General features: G+C 61.4%; 1 protein-coding gene across 1 annotated transcript; it reads left to right on the forward strand.

Moving 5' to 3' along the window:
• KIF19 (kinesin family member 19) lies at positions 1-23,206 on the forward strand. Its single transcript, XM_075993922.1, has 20 exons — positions 1-123; positions 1,261-1,341; positions 11,865-11,975; positions 12,444-12,531; positions 12,835-12,971; positions 14,000-14,125; positions 14,502-14,696; positions 15,518-15,664; positions 16,320-16,442; positions 17,725-17,890; positions 18,496-18,670; positions 18,806-19,004; positions 19,564-19,834; positions 19,914-20,035; positions 20,447-20,580; positions 20,824-20,929; positions 21,134-21,221; positions 21,759-22,132; positions 22,326-22,473; positions 22,665-23,206. The coding sequence occupies exons 1-20, from the start codon at positions 1-3 to the stop codon at positions 22,793-22,795; spliced, it is 3,045 nt and encodes a 1,014-aa protein (XP_075850037.1). The 3' UTR covers positions 22,796-23,206.
• Positions 23,207-23,331: the final 125 nt, after the last annotated feature.

Raw genomic sequence — 23,331 nt, forward strand, 5'->3', positions numbered from 1 at the left:
ATGGCTGGGCATCGGGCTGCAACACAGATGCTATGTCCAAGTCAGGACTCTCAGTATTTCAGAGAGGTGCTGGAGGTGACTGTGGCGTCCCGCAGAGCCCTGGGGTCTGGGATGGTTGAGAAGGTGGGAGGGGGCGCTGGGGGAGGTAGAGACTAAAGACGGAGATTGCTGGTGACCAGCGGTGCCTGCACAGAGCAATGAGGGGAAGCCTCAGTGACCCCAAGGCCACCACTAGGCTCTGGGGGTGGGTTGGGGGACGTGTCCCTTTCCAAGCCCCTTCCTCACTCCCTAACTTCTGACATCTAGGAATGGGCTTTTATCACCAGCACGGGCGGTGATGTACCTGGAGGGTAATGTAACCCCAGACGCCCCTCTGACAGGCGAGGTTGCTTCTCCAGAGAGGAGCCTTGGCCCCAACCCCCAAGCAAGCCCTGGGCTCTAGAACCCCTTCCTGGCAGCTCAGACTGTGCCTCTTTGAAAACAGCTTCCCTTAACATGTCTGGTGTGCTCCCCGGGCAGGGACGAAGGGTCCTCCCCTCCCACCAGTGGAATTGGGCAGAGGAAACCCCACAAAGACGACCCGACAGGCAGTGGAGGTCCCTGAGAAAGTGCAGTGTGTCCTTCCTCTGCCTGAGGCCCCGTTCCATCTACCCGATCTACCTGCACCCGCAGGTGTTTCCCTTTGACCAGCAGAGGCCACGCTCCCCCCCTGCACCCCGTTGTTTGGGGAGACTCGGGGACAGGATGAAAGACCCGCCACTTCTCACTGGCTGGAGAATAGTCAGAGAGGGGCCCTGGGTGACACTTTCCCCGGGGTGGGAATGTGGTCACAGGTTGCTGGGATGACGAGAGAAGTTCCCTGTGCCACCGTACGTGCCAGGCCCCGTCCGGCACCTCCAGTTGCAGCGTGTCACTCACAGATGCACAGACAGGCTGCTCCAGCGACAAAGGCTGCAGGTGCGAGCCCAGGGGAGCCAGGAGAGCCTCGTCTGGGCTCAAGGCTCACGCAGGTGGGAGGAGCAGACAGCTCTCTCCCCCGGGGCGCCTCTCCCTGAGGCCCTGGGCTCCTGGGAACATTCTTAGACTCAGACACAGACCGCCACCTGTGCACCTGCCACCCTCTGACCTAGGCAGGGCTTTCCTGAGGACAAAGGAGGCCTGGGACGGCTGGACACCGAGAAGCGAGGGCCTTGCGGGCGGGGGCACCCCGGGGCCTTCTCACTCTTCCTCTAATCCAGGGGGTCTGGCCTTTGCTTTCAGGTGGCGCTCCGGGTCCGGCCCATCAGCGTGGCGGAGCTGGAGGAGGGAGCCACCCTCATCGCCCACAAAGTGGACGAGCAGGTATGCAGGGCTGCGCGTGGGAGGTGCAGGACAGAGGTCCGCTCAGAGCGCTCAGCTCACCTGCAGGGGACAGGAAGGGCCTCTGTGGCTTGCGTCCTTCCTCTGCTCGCTGAACTCTTGGCTGTGCCGTTGACAACATCGTCAGGGGAGGTGGGGGGCCCTTCTTCCAGGAAGCCTTCCTAGGTTGATCCAAGGAGAGCTAAGAACTTCTATAGCCTTTTGTGTGGCCATGGCTTTACTTTCCACCTTAATATGCCTACTTCCCGTAGAGCTCGTATCCATGTGGTCCAGAGCTAACGCTCACGTCCAGAGTGTTCATACTTGCAAAGTCCTTGGCTGTCTGTTTGCAATCTTGGTCCTCATGTCACCAAGATGAGGGGGGCAGGGCACACAATGCAATAAATATTTATCAAGTAGCCACAACATGCTGGGGACCATGCTAGAAGCTGGGAAGCCATGGTGAACAGAAAAGACCCTTCCCTCCCCCCACATTACAGTCTAGTGTATCTTTCGAAGAATTGAGGCCAAGCATAGTAGCTCATGCCTATAATCCCAGCACTTTGGAGGGCTAATGTGGGAGGATCACTTGAGATCCGGAGTTCAAGACTAGCCTGGGCAACATAGCGAGACCCAGTCCCTGCAAAAAAATTTAAAATTTAGCCAGGCATGGTGGCACGTGCCTGTAATCCCAACTAAATGGGAGGCTGAGGCTGGGGGATGGTTTGAGCCCAGGAGTTGGAGGCTGCAGTGAGCTGACATCATGCCACTGCACTGCAGGCTGGGTGACAGAGCAAGACCTTATCTCTAAAATAAATAAAGAAAGAAAAAGAATTGAATCGTGAACAATCGTGAGTTTGCATCTAACAAGGGCTACAAAGTAGTGCTATGGAGGAAGTAAGAGGGGAACCTGACGTAGCCCTGGAGGTCAGGGGGCTCCCTTAAGAAACTGAGTTTGAGCTGAAACATGAAGGATAACAAAGAGGTCATTAGGAATGTGCATGAGAGGAGAATTTTGACCTGAGGGACTTGCATGTGCAAAGGCCCTGTGGTGAGAGGGGTTGTGATGCAATTGGGCAACTGAGAAGGGGCCAAGTAGCTCAAGCAGGAATGAGGGGGTGAGAGGTGCCAGTGGCCAGGCACGGTGACTCACACCTATAATCCTAGCACTCCGGGAGGCCAAGGTGGGCGGATTGTTTGAGCTCAGGAGTTCGAGACCAGCCTCAGCAAGAGCAAGACCCCATCTCTACCGAAAAATAGAAAAAATTAGCCGGGCATAGTGGCACATGCCTGTAGTCCCAGCTACTCGGGAGGCTGAGGCAGGAGGATCGCTTGAGCCCAGGAGTTTGAGGTTGCTGTGAGCTAGGCTGATGCCATGGCACTCTAGCCCAGGCAACAGAGTGAGACTCTGTCTCAGGAAAAAAAAAAAAAAAAGAAGGTTAAAAAAAAGGAGAGGTGCAAGTGAGCCTGGAGACATGGGTGGGCCCAAACCACACCCACTGTAGACCTCAGCCAGGATGTTCGTTTGGGCAGCAGCTGAGGACTCAGGTGAGGGTGGGCACGGGCACTGCAGCGGGGTGTGCTGGCGGGCCAGAGAAGTCGGAGGGTCCTATACAGGGTGCAGAAAGGCACGGGTGAGCACTGGATGCCCCTGGGCCCAGGTCCCTCTGGCCATGACAAGCAAACCAGGTAGACGGCACCGCTTCCAATGCCTGCCGGCCTCTGGGCTCCCAGGGGCAGGTGCTCACCCAAGCCTCTTCCTTCTGCAGTGGTGGCGGAGCTGTGGGCACGGTAGAGCCCTTGCTACCAGTCCCCCAAGTTCTCTTCCCCTATTCCTATTGGAAATAGGGTGGGCTTCCTCAAAGACCCCAGGGAAAGCAGGGGCGACTGGGAAGACCCGTCTAAGTTGGTTGGGCCCAGCTGGAGCAGAATGAATGTGCATAATGGTAGCACAGGGTGGGTTCGGTTTTGCCATTTGCCGGATGTGTGGCCTTGGGGTCTTGCTCCCAGGAGCCCCAGTTGCCTCATCTGTAAGTGGGGACAATAGTCATGATGCCTTCTCTGGAGGGCCTTCGTGGGCGGACCTGTGCACGTGCCCACCCAGTGCCTGCACGTAGGAAGTGTCACGGAGCCAGCCGTCCCCGTCTGCTGGAGACTGGAGTTCCCGGGGCTGCTGGCTTGGCCCCTGAGAGGCGCCAGCCCTGGAGGGCCGCAGAGCTCAGGTGGAGAAACCTCCTCCCAAGCAAAGCCACTCCCTGCTTTGTCCAACTTGTCCCGGAAGATATCGGGTCCTCGGGTAGGGACAATGATGTCTCTCTCTCTGCCACTCCTGGCTCCTGGCCCGTGCGGGGGCTGACAAATATTAACTGATGTTGATGGAAACGCTGCCCGTCAAGGGGACAGCCCATTGTGTGCCCACACGCGGCAAACACTGGCTCCTTTCTGTCCCTGCCAGCAGAAAGGGAGAGGCTCCCTCTCTGGGTGCAGCCTAATCCGTCCGAGACATGCCTCCGCCTCCAGGAAGGCCCCCGAGCTGCAGCTGGGCGTTTCTAACAGGGCTGCTCCTTTGTCAGCTGAGAGAGCAGAGAGGGCTGTCTGAGCAGCTAGACTCAGGGCTCTCCATGCAAACTCCCTGTGGGCTTCTGCCCTGAGCTCCCTCTGTCCCCTGTGGGGTCAGGGATGGGCTCATACCAGGGGCCAGGCTCATCCCTGCTGACCAAGGCCTGCAGTTTGGGAGTAGCTGCAGCGGTTGCCAGGCAGGGAACCTCCCGAAAACAAGCTGTCCCTCTGATAAGTATGGCCCTGGACACCAGGAGGTGAAGACACATGAATCCAAGAAGCAAAACAGACGTCAGCTCCCCTTGACTAGCACCCCCACCCCAACCCCCACCCCTCTCCAGTGACCCCGCAGTTCCTCTGCAGCCCTGGCCCTGCGTGAGGGCTTGGGCCAGTCCCGGCTGGGCAGTGGGAACTCCGCTCCTTCCTCCTGGGGCCTGGAGGCCCGGCGGGCAGGGGGTGTCTGGGAGCTGACCCAGGACAACGTGGTGGGTGCTCAGTGGGCAAGATGGAGTGGGGACTTGGTCACCCCCTGGCTCGGGCCACCATGAGGACAGCCTTCTCAGGGCTAGGCATTGTTCTCTTGGGGATGTCTTGAATGGGAGTGATTGCAGCAACAAAGCCTGCCTGCAGACAGAGTGTCCTCCGGGGACAAGTGGCCTGTGTGCTTCTGGCAAAGCTGGAGTTAGGTTCTGGATTTGTAAAAGGGACAGTGCAGGTGCCTTGGCAGGCCTGTGGCCCCAGTTCAGGTCTGGACAGTAATCCTAGTGTCTTCTTTGATGGGTCCTCGTGGGCTAACGCATGCCCCCGGCACATGTTGCTTAGGGGTTAATAACGGTGAGTTTATCCAAGGGCTGACATATGGGATGGTTTCAGGCCGCAGAGGTAAGCAAACCCTGGCCTACCTTCCGCCTTCCCACTTCCCGCATCAAAGCTCTCAGCACGGTCCCTGGGGCACCCCCATGTCTGTGTTCCTGGAAGAGCGTTGGTGGGGGCTCCATATGGGTTGAGACTGGGCCCTGAAGCCAGAGCCCCCAGGCCAACCTCAGTAGCTGGAGGGGCCCAGAGTTCCAGGTGGAGGAAGGAGCTGCAGGAAATCCTGCAGACCACACAGCACCTGTCCCTGCCCCTACCTCCCGACCCGCAGCCACTGACCCTCCCCCTGGCTCTCAGGTGCTGTTTGTCTGCAGGATTTATGACAACCGGCAATGTGTGTAATCCCATAATTAGCATTTGTCTGCTCAAAGCCCAACTGCCACCCCACTCTGCTCCTGGGGCCCCCCCACAAGCCCGGCAGTGGGGCCAAGGCTGGCAGAGCAGGGCGGAGGTGGGCGGGGAAGAGGAGAGAAGGCAGGAGGGCCACCGAGCAAGACTGGGCTGGCGGTGTGACATGGGGACCAGGACACACAGTCCTGGCAGGGTGCTGGTGGGCCAGCCCGGGTCTCGGTTTCCTCATCAGAAGACAGGAGAATAAGAAACCTGCTCCACCCAGGCCAGGGCTGCCGAGAGGATTAAAGGGGATAATGCATGGGAGGGCCGCAAAGGCAGAGCTCTTGTGAAAGATAAATAAAGTATAAGGTGACAGATGCCAAGTGCTGTGGGGGGCGGCTGCCTTTAGCCCACTTGCCTGCCTGGGGGGCAGTGGGGTGGGCCGCTCCCTGCCCACACCTGCCATCTGGATGCTTCTTGGCCCTGTTGCCCTAAGAGCTGAGCGTGGTGGGGAGTGGCCTGGGGAGGGTGCGGGATTCTTCCCTTCTCCCCCTGAGCCACCTGCCATGTCCCCAGTCCACCCAGCCCCCGGAACCCCAAACTACCTTCCATCTCTGTACGGCCCATCCTGGACATTTAACGTCAACGGAGTCATGCACTTGTGGTCCTGGTGTTTTTGAGGTTCATCCACGTTACAGCTTGTATCGGAACTTCACCCCGCTTGTGGCTGAACGACACTCCAGGTGTGGATTCACCACGCTGGTTCGTCCATTCAGCAGCCGGTGGGCATCCGGGTTACTCCCACTTTTGGGGTGTTGTGCGCCATGCCGCTAGGGTGGTGCTTAGCGTCTGGGTGGGTATGAAGAGAGGGTGCTTGTTAAAAATGCAGACTTAGGGGCCCACTCCCCCAGAGACTCTGACTCTGAATGTGGGCAGTGCCTGAAAATCTGTGTTTTCCGTCTTCCCGGGTAGCTCTGGTGACGGCGTCTGCAGAGCCTTAGGGAGCACAGCCCTGGACTGTATTCTAGGTGACGCCTCCCCCGTCCTGGGCCTCAGAGTCCTCAGAGTCCTGTAGCCAAGTGGAGACCTGACCAGGACATCAGCCAAGTGTAGCTCTGTCCTCAGCAGCCAGCTGGGCCTTGGTGGCTTTATGAGCTCAGTGGGCTCCATCCAACCTGTAGGCTGCCAGGGCCCAGGGACCCCCTTTCTGGGATCAAGGTCTCCTTTACCGAGGACTCACAGCATGCTACGTTTACCACTAGAGAACTATGACCAGCAACAAATTCTCCTTATTAAAGGCAAAGACAAAAACCAGAAATAGCCTTGCAGGGGTGATACCCAGCGTGAGTCAGGTTTTGGTTTTGCTGTGCAGGATGGCAGAGCCCGAGTCTCTGCTGAGGCTTCCTGAGCAGGATGGGGGGTGGTGCATGATTTCTTCTCTCAAGGCTGTGGTCCTGCTGGTCCCCCCAACTTCCAATCAGGAAATCTGGAGGCCCAGAGAAGCGATGCAGCTTCCTCAAGGTCACACAGCAGCGTCAAACCTGAGCATCATTGGTGGCACTCTCTCCCTTGGGATCCTTGCCACCCACTATCCTTGGGGGCTAAAGGAGGAATAGTCTACCTCAGTGGCTCTCAACCAGGCGATCTTGTCCCCCAGGGAACATCTGGCAGTGTCACAAGGTGGGGGAGGGTACCACTGGCATCTAGTGGGTAGAGGCCAGGGACACTGCACATTCTACCATGCACAGGGCAGCCCCCGCAACCAGGAATGATCCCGCCCAAAGTGTCGGTAGTGCCAAGACTGAGAAACCCTGGTCTGTGGTCAGCCATTTGGAGGCCAGAAGGAGCCCCACTGAGACTGCAGGGCTGGTAACTGCCCCTGCGGCTTGGTGCCGTGCAGCCGGAGGAGCTGCTGGTGAGCTTTGGCAAAGTACTTCTCACCTAGGAGGACGTTAGGAGAGAGCCTGGTTCCCAGTGGGGACAGAGCTCATCGATGAGACAACCCCTCCCTGGCCCAGCGACCCCACTTCCCTTCAGGATCTTGCTTGGGTTTTCAGGTTCAAAGACTCCAACTCCATCTGGAACTCTGGAAAAGGTCAAAACCTACATTGAACTAGGAGTAGGGCCCGGAGCGGAGGCTCAAGCCAGACTAGTTTGCAAGGCCACTGTAACGAAGTGCCACACGCCGAGTGGCTTAAACAATAGCCATTTACTATCTCTAGGTCAGAGAGCAAGGCAGTGGCAGGGCAGGATATGGCTGGGGCTCTCTCCTTAGCTTGTAGATGGCTGCTTTCTCCCTGTGTCTCTTCACGTCGCTGTCCTTCTATGCATATCTCTGCCCAAACTTCCCCTCTTGATAGGGACACCAGTCATATTGGATTAAGGGCCCACCCTACCCCGGTATGACATCATCCTCACTTAACTGGTTGCACCTGTAATGACCCTATTTCCAAAGGAGGTCACACTCTAAGGCACCAGGGCTTAGGACTTCAACATATGGATTTGGGGGTGGGGGACACGGTCGGCCCCTAGCAGGTGTGCATTCACCCAGCCAGGCAGCTGTGCCCACCTGTTCTCTGGGAGAGGCAGGTGGGTGGGTGGGGGGCTAAGAGCCGGGGTTCTGGAAGTCACGGCTCCGAATCTGAGCAGCTCAGCCCTTTGCGGGACCGGGGGGGGGGGGGAACTGACTAAACCCGTCTGAGTCCCTATCTGCGGGCCAGCGGTGACGGGAGCGCCCACGAGCTGTGAGAAAACGCACCCGAGCCCTTGACACTGTGCCCTGTGAGCTCACTGCCCCCCATAAATGGCAGCTTATTGAGCAGGCGGCCCTTGGCATCTGCTGTGTGCCAGCCGGGGTGGCATTTCGAGGGAGCCTTGGAGGGTGTTTAGGAACATCCCAGAGTGAGGGGCGGCGAGTGCTCACAAAGGCACCCTGGGCTCACAGAGGGGCCCTGGGCAGGGCACAGGCGTGCTCGCCTCGGTGGACGCCCAAGTGAACTCCCAGGTCTGTGCAGTGGGGGTCCCCGGCAGGGGGGACAGAAGGCGAAACTCTAGCGCTCTCTCCCCAGCTCTGCATTTCTTGCAGGAACCCGCAGTGATCTGTGCTAAGAACTGCTGTCCCAGCCTGCCTCTCACCCCTTGCCTTGCTCATGCATTCGTCTGCAATGCTCTTCCTCCCTCACTCCCTTGGCCACCTCCTGCTCATCCTTTGGGACTCAGTGCTGGTGCCACCTCTTCCAGGAAGCCTGCCTCTGGTGGCAGTGTTGGCTTGGGTGCCTCTCTCTGCTCTAGCACTGTCCCGGTTAGGATGATCGTGGGTGTCAGGAAACCCGGCCTCGGATTGCTCCCTCTCCCTGCGGCGCTGCCCAGTGCCTGCCACCTGGAAGTGCTCAGCAGACATGCGGGACTGGCCTGAACGCTCTGTGCTGGGCTCCGTGGCAGCCCGGAGTGCCCTTCCCCACCCCTGCCCAGCTCAGCTCCGGCTCACCTGGCGGAGGGGCACAAGGGCTCCATTGTGAGCCTGAGTGGGCAGGAATGGGGGTGATGCTCCGGAGGGTGCGGCGGGGGCTGGGCCCGGACGGGAGGGAACCCAGACAAAGCCCTCTTTAAGCGGAGATCATGGCAGCTGTGCTGAGAAAGTGCTGATGCCCGAGCCCAGATAGCAAAGGCACCAAATGCCCAGGGCGTCTTGAACTTGGCAGTGTCCGGAGGTCAAGGGAAGGTCACAGGTGAGGGATGGGTGTTGGTGCATGCTGCTCACCCTCCCCCGCACTGAAGGCCCCCAGAGGGTGCCCCTCAGGCCACTGGCCCTGCCCCTGTCCACAGGAACACTGGCATCGAGGTGAGAGCTGGTGCAGCTGGTCGGGTTCCTGTTGTGTCCCATGGGGACCACGCCGGGGGACTCAGAGCCAGGTCTTATCTTCAGCTGGGCCTGAAACTAGAGCAGAGCTCAGGCTGCTGGGGCCTGGGACAGGGACCAGATCCTGGAAGAGCTTTACAGGGCATTGGGCCTAGGCCCTGAGGAGGTGTACAGTGGCTGGGGACCGGTGGCCCATGTAGCAGTGCCGGCCCAGACTCCCTCCATTGAGAATCCCATAAGAGCCCTTGCCGGATACCCGAGGGTCTTAGGTCAGGTTTGCTGCGGTGAGCACAGGTGCACACCTGCCCCAGGAGTCCGGGGGTTTGACCCCAGGGCCTACCTACAGTGCCGAGAGGGGTCCAGGGGGAGTCCCTAGGGTGTGCTACTCCTAGAACTGGGCCTCCAAAACCCTCGAGCTCAATGGGGGTGGACCTGAAAGGACCCACTGCACAGCTCCTGAGCACCCCCATGGGTCCTGGCCACCTGCTGCTCCCCGTCAGCTCCCCCGCCCCTGAGCCACTGCACCTCATGCCTCGGCCTGTTCCTAAGCCTTTTGGGGGGCTGTCAGCAACCCCAGCTCCCCTGCTGACCCAGGGAGGGAACGCAGCCGCCGTCTCTGCTTCTGTGGGCGGCCTGTGACTGCCGTGCTCCTCAGTGCCCTGGCCTCGGGCAGGGCCAGTTTCCCTCCTTGGACAGCATCTCGCCACTCACGTCAAGTCAGGCAGGGCCAGCGTGCACAGTGGGTGTTGGGGCATCACTGGGACCATGGTCACTGCTGAGGGACAGGGCAGGAACCCCCCACCCCACCCTCGAAGGTCCCCTGCAGTGGGGTTTGTTGGGGGGCACGTGAGATGTGGTTTAGGAGGGTGGGCAGGGCTGTGATCCAGGCGGGGATCCAGACTGCCGGGCCCAGGTCCTGGTTCTGCCATTTCCTGCAATGTGACTTTGTGCCTTGATTTCCCCATGTGAGAAAAATAACCAGGATTGTTCCAGTTAAAGTGCACAGGAGGTGAGCTACTGTTGTTACGCTTTGGGAGGAGGGGCTGGGAGTGGAGGCTGCACACGCCCTCCCTCCCTGCCCACTTCCCTCCCTGCCCACTTCCCTCCCACTGGAAGAGGAAGGGGCTGGCGAACTGCCTGTGCCAGCTGAGGCCACCCGTCTGGCACTCCACCCAGCACCCACGGCCCCGGGGAGCATCCTCCTGCTCATTAGGAGGGAGCCCTGCAGTGGCTGACATTGCCCTGGCTCTGGAGCCAGCCAGGGCCCCAGGGAGCCCAGGTGCTCCTGGGCACAGAGTAGCACTTAGAGGTGCCAGCCATTCTCAGGGACACCTACATGATGCCACGAGAGGGACAGGGACCCGCCCTGATGGCTCGGCTCTAAAGGGGCCTCAGGCATGTGCAGGACCCATCGAATCTTGGTGACCTTCTCCACGGGAGGGTGAGCTTGTGGCCCTCAACTTGAAGGCAGAGTCCTGGGTGCCAGGACAGGTGACTTCCCATCCCCCGCCTCCACCTAGCCTCCTGAATGAAGACCGTTGTGCACTCAGCACGTGCCTGGCCCAGTGCCCGAGCACTTTCGCGTTGCTCACGAGCCTCGCAGCCCCGCAGGTAGATCGTGCTGCTGTCCCCCCTGACAGAGGAGGAGCATGAGGCTCAGGCAGGTTAGGGCACTTGCGCAAGGCACCTCCACCAATAAGAGGTGGCATGGGGGTTCAGCGCCTGCCCGAGTCCTCCTCCCTCGTCCTCAATCCCCTAAGCTCAAGCCCTCCCATGCGTCTTCGAACGTCTTCCATCACTTCCACGGGTCTGGCGCTGACTCTCCCCACCCCTACCCTAGCCAGGACCCCCAGCGAGGAGCCAGCGCCTTCCTCTGCATCTCCACATGGAGCCTGGGGCGAGGCTCTGCTCACCGGGGACATTGGGGCCGAGGGAGGGCAGAGTGCAGCAGGCCCAGAGACTGTTCTGGAAAATGAGTCTCTCCATCACCCCTGGAGTAAGAGAAGGACCCAGCCAGGCCCCTTCTGTGTTTCAACACACACACACACACACACACACACATGCACACGCACTCGCACACGCACACGCACACACACACACACACACACGCACACGCACACGCACACACACACACACACCCCAAGCACAGCCTCGCCCACCTGTGGAGGGGGAGCCCCATCCTAGCTGCCAGCCAGGGCCCCTCGGCTCCCCTTGCCACCCCTGGCTCAGGCTCAAGGCTGCAGAGGGCCACCGATGAGGTCACCCCCAAGCCCCTCAGCCACAGCGGTCTGCCCGAGGGCTGAGGGCGGGGCAGGAGGGTCCCAGAGCCCCACAGTGGTAGTGAGGTGATGGGGTCTGTGGGCTTTGGACTGGACCCTGGGTTTGTGCCCAGGTTCCTCCACTTGTCAATGTGTGACCCGGGCAAGCTACTTCCCCGACTATAAAAGGGAAGTCTGGCACGGTGGAGGGGCTGGACGAGACTGTATGTGCTTGAAGCAGGCCCTGACACAGAATAAACTCTCCCCCATGCCAGCAGCAGTCGCTGCCCGTTCGGCAGAGGGGCCGTGGGCCGTGGTGTTGCAGTTAGGGGCAGGGCCCAGGTCTGGGGCTCTCCGCTCCCCTGGGACTGTGCCGGCCTTGCAGGGGCAGCTGTGTGCTGTCAGGGAGGCTTCCGCCTTTGGGTGTCCAAGGCCAGGTGTCTGGACTTGATCCCTGGAGAGCAGAGGAGGGACAGGAGTAAGCCCAGGGCACTGGCATCTGGCCCCTCCCATCCCTTGCCCACGTCCTGAGGTGGGGAGGGCTGAGGCTGGGGCCCAGCAGGCTTTGCTAACTCCTGAGGGTTGACCACACGTGGGCCTGGGGATCCCAGCTGACTGCAGCCTCCCCTTGGGGACCTTTGCAGATGGTGGTTCTCATGGACCCAATGGAGGACCCTGACGACATCCTGCGGGCACACCGCTCCCGGGAAAAGTCCTACCTGTTTGATGTGGCCTTTGACTTCACTGCCACCCAGGTGAGGGAGGGCCTAGGCCCACACTGGCCTCCTGCACGGACACACTTGGGTTGCACTGAGACCCCTCCCTCCGTGGTGGGCAGCTGGAGCGAGGAGCTTGAGGCCCATCTGGTGCAGGGAGGGTGGATGCAGGACAGCTTCGGGGAAGCTGACACCCTCCCTGGGATCCCATCTTGCCCACCTGCGGGACGTTCCGGGAGCAGACGTGATGCGTCCCCAGGGCAGGGGGCCAGGAGCCAGCTGTAGGGGGAGGCGTCTCGGGTGTCCTGGGCTTTCTTCCAGGCTGGCGTCCCCCACTGTGGGGTGTAAGTGGAGACATCCCCTCCCCCACTCTCCACCCCCACTTCTCTCGGGTCTGAACCTCCAGGGACTGAAACCTCTCCTATCAGGGAACAGGACGTGCCAGTGAGGATCTGTGCTCTGCGCTGCCTGTGTCCCGGGCCCCCACAGCTCTCCTCTTCCCTGCAGGAGATGGTGTATCAGGCCACCACCAAGAGCCTCATCGAAGGTGTCATCTCGGGCTACAATGCTACTGTCTTTGCCTATGGCCCCACAGGTGAGGGGGAATCCCAGACCACGGGTGAGGACTGTAACACCCCTGCTGTCCCCCTCGAGGGCCAAGCCCCGTCCCTTCCATCAGAGAGTTGGCCTGGCCCCAGCTGGGATGCAGCTGATCCAAAGCCCCTGTGGGGCCCTCCAGCCCTGGAGGCCCCATTTGGAGCCAGGGCTGTTGTCCTCCCCACCCTACCCCCACCATCTGGGAGGGCCCAGCCTTGGGGACAGACCCAGGTCTGCCAGGAGTGTCTGTCCAGGGAGGCCTGGCTCCTGGCTCCTCCACCCACACCTCGTTCTGCCCCAGGCTGCGGGAAAACCTACACCATGCTGGGCACAGACCACGAGCCCGGCATCTACGTTCGGACCCTCAATGACCTCTTCCGGGCCATTGAGGAGACCAGCAATGACATGGAGTATGAGGTGTCCATGTCCTACCTGGAGGTGAGCCCCCGACCCAGGCTCGGCTAAGAGCCCATTGGATGGGGCTGGCCCACGCCCCAGGGCCGGTCACCAGGTGGCTTGCTGTGCTGCTCACCACTGCTGCTCTCCCACATGCACACTACGAGCCTCACTTTACAAAAACCTAGGGCTCATCAGAGAGGTTAGGCAACCAGGTCAACGTCACACAGTGAGGGAGCCGGGACTCAGACTCAGGACGCTGCAGCTACAAAGCCCAGCCCTGCCCAGTGTGCCCCACTCCAGAGTAGCCTTGCCAGGAAGCACAGGGCTCAGCCACCCTGCCGGGCAGCTCACCACCTCGCCACGCTCAGGGGCCCGTTCCTTGGAGCAGACCCTGTCTGCCCTGCCAGGCTCCAGGCGTGGGGCACAGGTGAAAACTGCACATACATGTATGGCTGGGCCCTGTGGGCTTCCCCACCCAGCTGCAGCCTCCTGTGCCCACCTGGCAGGGCGTGGGGGAAGCACACAGAGGCCAGAAGAGGCAGGAGAGCCATGGGCTGGACCCCGTCCCCTCCAGGAGCTGATAATCTCCTGGGCAACAGCTTGGGAGGGAGCGAGGCGAGCTGCCAGCGGCTGCCCTGCTAGCTCGGTGTTGACTCGCCAGCAGGACTCGCTGTTGGGGAGGTGGTTGGGGGAGTGCCACCTAGAAGTAGCCTGAGGGTTGCCTAGCAACAAACAGGGCCCCCCACCTGACAGGGGAAGGGTGTTCTGGCCATCAGGCAGGGCCGAGCTCTGGCCAGTGCCTGGCCTGTCCGCGCAGGAAGTCCCACTTGGTTCTAAAGCCGCCTGTGACCCTGGCTCTGGCAGCCCCATGATCCCTGTGGGTGCTGAAGCCCCACCCCCACCCCCATAGAAGGAAGGGGCCTTTCCACCAATCAGGGCTCCTCCAAGAGGACCCTGGGGCCCCGAAGGTGCGAGCTCCCACCCTCTTTATGCTCAAGAGAGAGGGGACCTGGCCTTGGGCTGGACCCAGCCTCAGTCTCCCTCCCTACCCCTACTGGTCCCATCAGATCTACAACGAGATGATCCGGGACCTGCTGAACCCCTCCCTGGGGTACCTGGAGCTGAGGGAGGACGCCAAAGGGGTGATCCAGGTGGCCGGAATCACCGAGGTCTCCACCATCAATGCCAAAGAGGCGAGTTTCCTGCAGCCAGCCATGGAGGGGTCAGGACTGGAGCCAGGGAGCCGCTGCCCACTCAGCTGGGGCTGGGGCTGGGCCTGGGACAGAACATGCTGAGTGGCGGCAGGATAGGGACTCACACCTGCCACTGCGCCCCCACCGTGCTGACCCTGGGGGAGTGAGCAGGCAGCACGTCCCCTCTGTTTACACAGACACCCTGACCCCAGAGAGCCAAGGCCACTCCCCAGGCCCCTCAGTCCCCGGAGCCCAAACCAGCCTGCCCCTTCCCAACCTCTCAGGGGCAGGACCCTCCCCGCCAGCCCCTGGGGCTCCTTCCTTCTGCTGGAGCATCTGCACAGGTCCCCACGAGCCGCCTCCCACCCCCTCCCAGATCATGCAGCTGCTGATGAAGGGAAACCGGCAGAGGACCCAGGAGCCCACGGCCGCCAACCAGACGTCCTCCCGCTCCCACGCCGTGCTGCAGGTGGCCGTGCGCCAGCGCAGCCGGGTCAAGAACATCTTGCAGGAGGTGCGGCAGGGCCGCCTGTTCATGATAGACCTGGCCGGCTCCGAGCGCGCCTCCCAGGTGAGGCTGGTTCCCGGGGCGAGGAGGGAGGGCAGGGATGATGCTCCCCAGCGACAATCACATCAGCCAAGCAGAGGAGAAGGGCCCCGTCACCCATTTCCGGCAGCATCTTTGTCCCCCACCACTGGTGCCTGCTTGCCCAGCTCTGAGGCCGTGTGAAGCGGCACCCCAGCAGGTGTGGGCTTGGCTCCCTCCCGCACGCACACCTGGCGGTTGTACGGTCACGTGAGCAAGGAGGCTGGGTGATGTCACCGTGGTCAGCACCGGTGCAAACGCAAAGCAAAGGACAGCACAAAAGAGAATTAACAGCCTTTCTTGTTCGAACTCGTGGAGCTGGGTTTGAACAGGGCAGGGTTCAAGAAATCATCCCTGTCTTCCTGTAAAGCCCCAAGGGTTTCCCGGAAGGGGAACGGGAGAGCAGCCTGGGAGGAGAGGTGTGCCCTCCAGCAGCTGGTCCCAGCATTGCAGGGCTGGGCAGAGTGGACCACAGCCTCCCTCCCATCTCATCGCGGCACCGTGCGACAGGCCACGCCATGGTGCCTGCTCTGGGGCCCAAGCACCAGCCATCTCAGCCCTCAGCGGCCTCCAGGCCCCCACTCTTGTGCAGAGGCCTTCTCATCCTCCTTCTCCACGGCCCTCGGTGACCCTGCAGGAGGGCAGGACAAGGCCCTCTTGTCAAGTCCTTGCTGCCTTCCAGGGCCCTGCGGGAGAAGGGGGAGTGTATAGCCCAGGATCACCAGGGTATTTGGTGGGGCAGCTAGGGCAAAACCCAGTCTCCTGCCCTGATGGGGCACAGTTATGCCCTCTGCTCGCCACCCCAGACACAGAACCGTGGGCAGCGCATGAAGGAGGGCGCCCACATCAACCGCTCCCTGCTGGCCCTGGGCAACTGCATCAATGCACTCAGCGACAAGGGCAGCAACAAGTACATCAACTACCGAGACAGCAAGCTCACCCGGCTCCTGAAGGTACCAGATTTAACACATAAAAACACAGGACACCCAGCTAGATATAAATGTCAAATACAACAAAACTCGTTTGAGTATAAGTATGTCCCGTGCAATATTTGGGATATACTTATACTACAAAAATTATTCGTTGTTTATCTGAAATTCAAATGTAACTGGGTATCCTGTATTTTACCTGGCAACCCTAACCCAAGGGCGGGCAGCAGGGAGGGGAAGAAGCTGTACCTGAGGCCCCCACCCCCAGCCGGGCACAAAGAGGTTAAGTAACTTTCCCAAGGGCTCAGCTAGTAAGTTCTGTATCCAAACAGAGGTCTCCCTGGTCTAATCTCATAGCCACCGTTTACTGCCATCAGCCACTGTCATCACTGCACCCACAGCAGGGGAGGCGGGGCAACTGCAAAATGACTGCCATCTTACAAGGGGAGGAAGCTGAGGGTCGCAGGGGAAGGCGCTGCTTAAGGCCACACAGGCGGATGTTGCTGGAGCCGGGGCTTTCTCTGCCTCACTCTGTGTGACTTTGTGCACGTGGGAGAGGAAGAGGAGGGCAGGGAGGAGGGAGAGAGAGAACACACACGCCAGGGAGGGTGTCGAGAGCAGCCTGGCAGGAGGAAGGCCTGGGGAGGTGGTCCCGGCTGCCCTCACCCCCTCCATCCAGGACTCCCTGGGGGGGAACAGCCGCACCGTGATGATCGCCCACATCAGTCCTGCGAGCAGCGCCTTCGAGGAGTCGCGGAACACCCTGACCTACGCCGGCCGGGCCAAGAACATTAAGACCAGGGTGAGGGCCCCTGCCTTCCTGGGCCAGTATCCAGGCCCCCTGGCCGATCCCTGCCCCGCCCCACCCCGCACTCTCTGCAACCAGCCACCCTTGCACCGGCCCCACTCCCCGGCCCCACGCGACCTGTGCCCTTCCCTGCACCTGCTTGTCCGCCCAGAAGCCCACAGCTCCCGAGGCTCCCACCTTCCTCTGTTGCAGGTCTGTGCCGCCCCTCTAGCCCCTTCCTCTCCTTTGGGTTTTCAAAGCATCTCGCCCAGCCTTGACTGAGCACTCACTCTGAGCCCTTCAATTATCCCATTTATTACCTCTCTGCCGTCTCATTCGATCCTCAAAATCAGGCAGGTGCTGTCACCGCCCCCATTGTACAGGCTGGGACGACGAGGCTTAGGGAGGTGAAGTGACTCCCCAGCTGGTCAGTGACGGCGCTGAGACTGGGCCTGGGTCTGCCCGGTTTCCAGGTCCATGCCCCCACTGCTCTGTGAGAGTGTCGGAAGCCCCGTCTAGTCAGAAATCTGTCTCGACCTGTCTGCGTGCAGAGGGGCGGGAATGGCTAAGTGCGAGAGAGCCCGCAGTGAACATTCCTCCGACACTTGACGTTTCCCAGGCAGGGCCCTGGTGCTTTAAGTTTTATTCCAACCCTCGAGGAACTTAATGGGGGAGAGCGGACATATTCTTGGGCTAGTTCACTGATAGTTCAGAGCACTGTCGGTAGCGGGTCAATTATGCCAACGTCAGGTGCTGAGACAAGTTAGGGAATGGGGAGATGGGGGTGGGCCGGTGGGATCTAGTGGGGCACTTTGGGGACAGTGAGTGGGACCCTGAAGGATGGGAGGACTTTCCGGAAGGGTGGAAAGAGGAAGGGAGAGGCTGTAAAGGCAGGAAGGGGACAATGTCCGTCATGGGCATGGGGAGAGTAGGATGGTTCTTCGACCAGAGCAGGTGTTCACGTGGGAGCAGTGAGCCAAAGGAAAATGTAAGAGATAGTGGAGGGCCTTCAGCACCAAGTGAAGGATTTAGGCATTTCCCCAGGCAGTAGGGAGTCACCGAAGGTTGCTGAGCAGGAGAAGCAGCACTGTAGGAGTGTGGACCCAGCAGGGGCATGGAGGTGTGATAGGAGGCTGTGGACTGGAGGCCAGGAAGCCATTGCTGCCATCCGGAAAGGCTGGGGGAGGCGGGGAAGAATGAAAGGACGGCCCTGCAGGCCAGCCTCAGTGAGTGCATGCAGGTGGCCCAGTGTCTGGGGTGACCGTACCCCCTCGGGCCCCATTCCACGCTCCCACAGGTGAAGCAGAACCTGCTCAGCGTCTCCTACCACATCGCCCAGTACACCAGCATCATCGCTGACCTGCGGGGCGAGATCCAGCGGCTCAAGTGCAAGATCGAGGAGCAGGCTGGGCGGGGCCAGGCCCGGGGCCGGCTGGCTCGGGGTGACATCCGCCACATCCAAGGTGTGCGTGGGAGCCCATCTCTGGCAGCCCTCTGCCAGCCGCTATCACGTTGCTCTGGGGTCAGACGGTGCTGGGTTCAGATCCAGACGCAGGCTCTTTCTGGCTGGGTGGCCTTGGGCTAGGCACTCACCTGCTCCGAGCCTTCTAGCCTTCCACTGTGAAACGGGACGGCGATCTCTGCTTTGGAGAGCTGCCATAGGAGGGCTCGCATGAGTGACAGGCAGGTGGGTCACTCTGGGCGCTGCAGAGCAGGGAGAGAGCCTCCGTTCCCTGGGAGACTATGATGGTTTCCCAACAGATGGCAGCAAAGTTTCTAAGGGGAGCCTCTTTACAGTTGGCGCGACGGTGCTGTAAGGGCTAACTCCAAGTTCACACACAGGAGCTGGGAATCACCTTTGGGCAGCAGCCTACAGAGCCAGTGTGATCGTGGGTGTGGGAGGAGGCAGTCAGCTAGGAGGTCTTCCTGGAGGAAGAAGTGAGCGGTTGGACAGAAGTGGAAGCAGTAGTTTGGGAAGAAAGAGAGGAGAGAGCCCCAGGTGGGGCCAGCCTGAATCTGCCCCCGCCACTGACCTCCCCCACCCCGCCACCCCACACCTCCCGGGCAGCCGAGGTCCAGATGCACAGCGGGCAGGGCGAGCAGGCCGAGATGGGCCAGCTTCGGGAGCAGCTCATCAGCGCCTTCCAGGAGCAGATGGACGTGCGGCGGCGCCTGCTGGAGCTGGAGAACCACTCCATGGAGGTCCAGATCGACACCTCCCGGCACCTGCTCACCATCGCCGGGTAAGCACCCCCTGCTGCGGGACCCTGCAGGTCCCACCCTGGTCCCGGGACAGGGGAACAGGAGTTGTGGCGCAGGCCATGTCCTGCCCCCACGGCCTGAATCCCATGTCTCCCTCCCTGGTGGGGCCACGGCAGCTGGGAGCACGAGAAGTCCCGCCGGGCCCTCAAATGGCGGGAGGAGCAGCGGAAGGAATCCTACACCAAGGACGATAGCGAGAAGGACTCTGACACCTGCGATGACCAGCCGGACATCCTGGAGCCACCCGAGGTGGCGGCAGCCCGGGAGAGCATCGCGGCCCTGGCGGGCGAGCAGAAGAACTTGCGCGGGCAGAAGGTGTGCAGGGTCCCGGCCGGAGAGCGGGTGTGAGAGGCCCAGGCAGAGGCGCTGGGGGAGGGGGGTGTACGTAGTGAGACCGGGGAGCTCAGGCTGCAAATCTTGTGACCTTGCTAAGTTCTTTGACCTGTCTGTGCCTCACATTCCTCGTCTGGAAAAGGGGAGCAGTCCAGGTGCAGCCCTCCTGGGGTTGTTGGGGAGATTAAATAAATGCCTGGCACATACCAAGGACTCAAGGAATGGCAGCTGGTGGTATAATTAGGGTTTTCCAGATGACATCCTTGCCTTCTGTTCTGGGGCATAACCAAACCAGGAGGGGTTCAGGGTATGGTGAGTCCCGAGGGCTCAGATAGGCTGGGGTTGAGCAGTTGTCCACAGAGCTGGTTCCAGGGGCGGATTGTGGTCAGTCCCCAAGTCAGTGGGCGCAGAGGGGCCACCTTGGAGCAGCCCACGGTTGCAAGGCCCAAGATGTATCTTAGAGACCCGAGCACCAGCCCGATGCCGATGCCGGGAGTCCAGGGTCTGGAGGGGCCTGGCGGTCACCCGGCGTCTCCCGCAGCTGGCGCTGGAGCAGCGGTGCCGCGAGCTGCGCACGCGGGGCCGGCGCCTGGAGGAGACGCTGCCGCGGCGCATCGGCTCGGAGGAGCAGCGCGAGGTGCTCAGCCTGCTGTGCCGCGTGCACGAGCTCGAGGTGGAGAACACCGAGTTGCAGTCGCACGCGCTGCTCCGCGACGGCGCGCTCCGCCACCGCCGGGAGGCCGTGCGCCGCCTGGAGCAGCACCGCAGCCTCTGCGACGAGATCATCCAGGGCCAGCGGCAGGTCATCGAAGGTAGGGTCTACGCCCCGCGCGCTTGGCCAGCTGCGGAGGGCCCGCGGGCACGCGCTTAGCCCCGCCCCTCCCCTGGCAGACTACAACCTGGCCGTCCCGCGACACCTGGAGGAGCTCTACGAAGTGTACCTGCGGGAGCTGGAGGAGGGCAGCCTGGAGCGGGCCACCATCATGGACCGCGTGGCCTCCAGGGCCCTGCAGGTGGGCGCCTGGGCCTGGGCACATGTGCCAAGGGAGGAGCAGCCAGGATAGGGGTGGGACCCAGCTGGCCAGCCCCACAGGGAAGTGATTTCCTTCCCTTCTTATGCCACCCAAAGCCTTGCCAAGCCTAAGTAAGATTGCCATCCCCAGGCATTCCTCTCTGGCACTTGTCCCCACCCAGGGTCTGAGGGTCAGGGTTGGCCATCTGAGATATCACAAAGGATCCCAGATGCCCTCCCAGGAGTCCAGGCCACCAGGCAGTGCCACTAGAGGATGCCCAGCAGCCCACAGCTTACCCCTGGGAGCCCACTGCCCTTCTGGGGCTGCCAGCCCATGTGACAGCTCTTTCCCGCTGTGCTGCTACCTGGTCCAGGACCAACTCTGACTCTGCACCCTTCCTCCCCTTCCCAGGACAGCTCTTTGCCCAAAATTACCCCAGCAGGAACCACACTGACCCCAGATTCTGACCCGGAGAGCGTGAAGACGCTGGGTTCTGACGCTCAGCACCCACAGAACAGCACCCTCCCCACCCTCAGCACGGAGAGGTGAGACCAGGGACCGCCTGCCCCAGACATCGTGCTGTGCCCTGTCCCTGGGAGGCCAACCCAGATCAGGCCTAAGTGGGGAAGACAGAGCCAGAATGGAAGGGAGGAGGTGGCACAGTCTGGAGCCAAGACTCCCGGGTTCTCTCTCCCTCCACACCACCAGCTTCTCCCTGGGGCTGGGGGGTGGGACCTCGGTGGCACCAGCCTGGTCAACAGCCACCCATCCTCCTCTGCCAACCTCAGTGAAGCCCACCGCATGTTCAAGGCCAGTTCCAGAGCCTGGCAGATGAAGAGCTCCTCTGTGCCCACCCCGCCTCCCATCCAGATTGGCAGCCTGGTGAGCCAAGAGGTGAGCTGTGAGCATCCACTGGCCCTGAGAGCACCCCTGCCGGGGGCGGGGGGGGGGGGAGGCACAGGGGCGAACACACTGCAGTCAGGAGGGAGCCTTTCCTAAACGGCCACCACCGCTGAGGCCCCGCTGCCTCTGCTGAGTGGGGTGTGGGGTCCCTGCTGTGTTGGAGGGTTCCCTCCTCCCGACCACTTCGCCCCGCAGGCCCCCGCTCTGGACAGCCTGGGCAGCCGGATCAACTCTTCCCCCGACAGCAGCGAGAACCTGTCGGAGATCCCCTTGTCCCACAAAGGTGTGTGTGCACCCCTGCCCACCCTGCCAGCCCCTGCCTGGCCTCATCGAAACTGCTCAGATCACCCAGCCCCAAGCCCCTCCTGCCCTCTGCACCGCCAAGTGCACCCGTGCATTGGCTGCCGCCTATTCTACAGAGGCCACGGTGCCCCCCCCCAAGGACTAGCCACTTGCTCAAGGACACACGGAGAGCTGGGAGCAGAGTCGGGAATTAGAACGGGGAACACAGGGCACTTAGAATCAAGCCTTCTCATTGTGATAGCAAATGTCAACTGCACGCCTGTCTGCTGGATACTGCAGCTTAAGCCCATTATCTCCATTAACCCTGAAATAAGGCTGTGGGGCTAGTGTCACCATCCCTTGTTTACAGGTGGAGGTGAGGCTCACAGAGGTGTCCCAAGTTTCTTACACGGCAAGTCACTGGGGGTGCTGGGATTGGAACCCAGGAGGTCTGGCTGCCGCCCACGTCTGCCGTGGCAGAGGAGGGTGCTGGGAGGCGGCCTTGATCTGGGTTGGGCGCTCCCTGTGTCCGCTGCAGAGAGGACCGAGATCCTGACCGGCACCAAGTGCATCTCAGTGAAGGCCGCCCGGAGGCGCTCGCGGGCCCTGGCCCCTGAGGGGCGCCACCTGCTGGTGCCCACGACAGAGCGCAGCAGCCTGTCCCTGCACTCGCTGAGCGAGGCTGAAGATGGGCAGCCACCAGGCCAGCTGGCCTGCAAGCGGCCGCCCAGCCCCACGCTGCAGCACGCTGCCAGCGAGGATAACCTGTCCAGCAGCACGGGCGAGGCCCCACCCCTGGCGGCTGGGCATCGGGGTGGCCAGAAGAAAAGCCTTGGCAAGAAAAGGGAGGAGTCGCTGGAGGCGAAGAGGAGGAAGCGGAGGTCCCGGTCTTTCGAGGTCACAGGGCAAGGGGTGAGGCTAGGGGTAGGGGGCAGGGTGTCTGGGCCCCTTCAGATGGGGCCCTGAAGGCTGGATTCTTCCAGAGGCCCCCAAAGCACCTCCGGCCTGCACCACACCCAGAGGGGCCCCCCCAAAGCCTCTGTCCCCAGGCTGGCGCAGTAGCTGGGGCAGATCCCCGCCTCACCTCACTGTTCAACCAACACAGCTCTCCCACCCCAAGACACACCTCCAGGGGCCCCGTCCTGCTGGGAGCATCTCAGACCACAGGATGCACCCAGCCCCCAGCACCCGGCGCCTGGGAAAGGTCACGCTGCCTTTGGCCAAAGTCAAACTCCCTCCAAGCCAGAACGCAGGTCAGTACCGGCAAGGAAGGGGAAGGGGAGGGAGAGGCCTCGGCCGTCCCTTGCTGGAAGCATGGCTCTCAAGCAATACTCACGGGACTGGCATCTTGGGGGTGCCCCTAGGGAGTTCAAGGCCACCGGTTGATAGGAGGGGAGGGGGAGGCATTCCTAAACCTCTGATCCTGGCCCTGCCCCTGTTGCAGGCTCTGGGAACCCCTCGCCCCTTGCTGTTCCCCTCAACCCAGTTGGCATTTCCCGACGGGCTACTCGTGGGCCCCGCCTGCTCCACGGCGCTAGCACCCATGGCAAAGACGGACGCTTCCGGCATAACTGAGGGGCTCTGCCTGGAACTGGCTCTCCTGCCACCCAAGACTGAATGGGGTGTCGCAGGCATGGGAGGTGGAGGCTGGGCAAATGGCGATGGCCAGGGAGCAGAAGCTCAGGATCTCGGGGCTTATGAGACCCAGGGATGGCAGGGGTGTCTGCCCAACCCATCCATGCGTTCAGTGCCACCGAGATAGGGAGGTGAGGCCAGGAGGCATGTCCAAAATGGCTGGACACGTCCGGCCTCCCAGCCCGGGACAGACTGCTGTTGCCAAAACCCTGCGCAGACCTGTGGCCAGTCTCGGCCTTGGAAATGGGGGAGAGAACCTTTTTTGGAGACGGGGTCCCTGGCCCACCTCTGGGGCAAGGGCATCCTGGATGGGTGGGGAGGGGCCGACAGGCATTTCTCATATTATGATTGGGGTGGGGGGAGGGAATCTGGTTTTGTTACTTAGCAGTGGATTTTTCCTCCTTCCTTTTTAACAGTAAAATCCCATTTGGGTCTTGATGGTTGTGTTGGAAATTGACCTTGTCTGGAAGGTGGAG

This window comes from Microcebus murinus, chromosome 18 (assembly GCF_040939455.1).
Source record: "Microcebus murinus isolate Inina chromosome 18, M.murinus_Inina_mat1.0, whole genome shotgun sequence".
Classification (NCBI taxonomy): domain Eukaryota; kingdom Metazoa; phylum Chordata; class Mammalia; order Primates; family Cheirogaleidae; genus Microcebus; species Microcebus murinus.

Bases quoted from the DNA above. Each gene is read 5' to 3' on its own strand.
- KIF19 (XM_075993922.1), top strand. From the start codon at position 1: ATGGCTGGGCATCGGGCTGCAACACAGATGCTATGTCCAAGTCAGGAC. The intron at 11,976-12,443 runs GTGAGGGAGGGC...TCTTCCCTGCAG, and splicing joins TTGACTTCACTGCCACCCAG to GAGATGGTGTATCAGGCCAC. The intron at 15,665-16,319 runs GTACCAGATTTA...CCCTCCATCCAG, and splicing joins AGCTCACCCGGCTCCTGAAG to GACTCCCTGGGGGGGAACAG.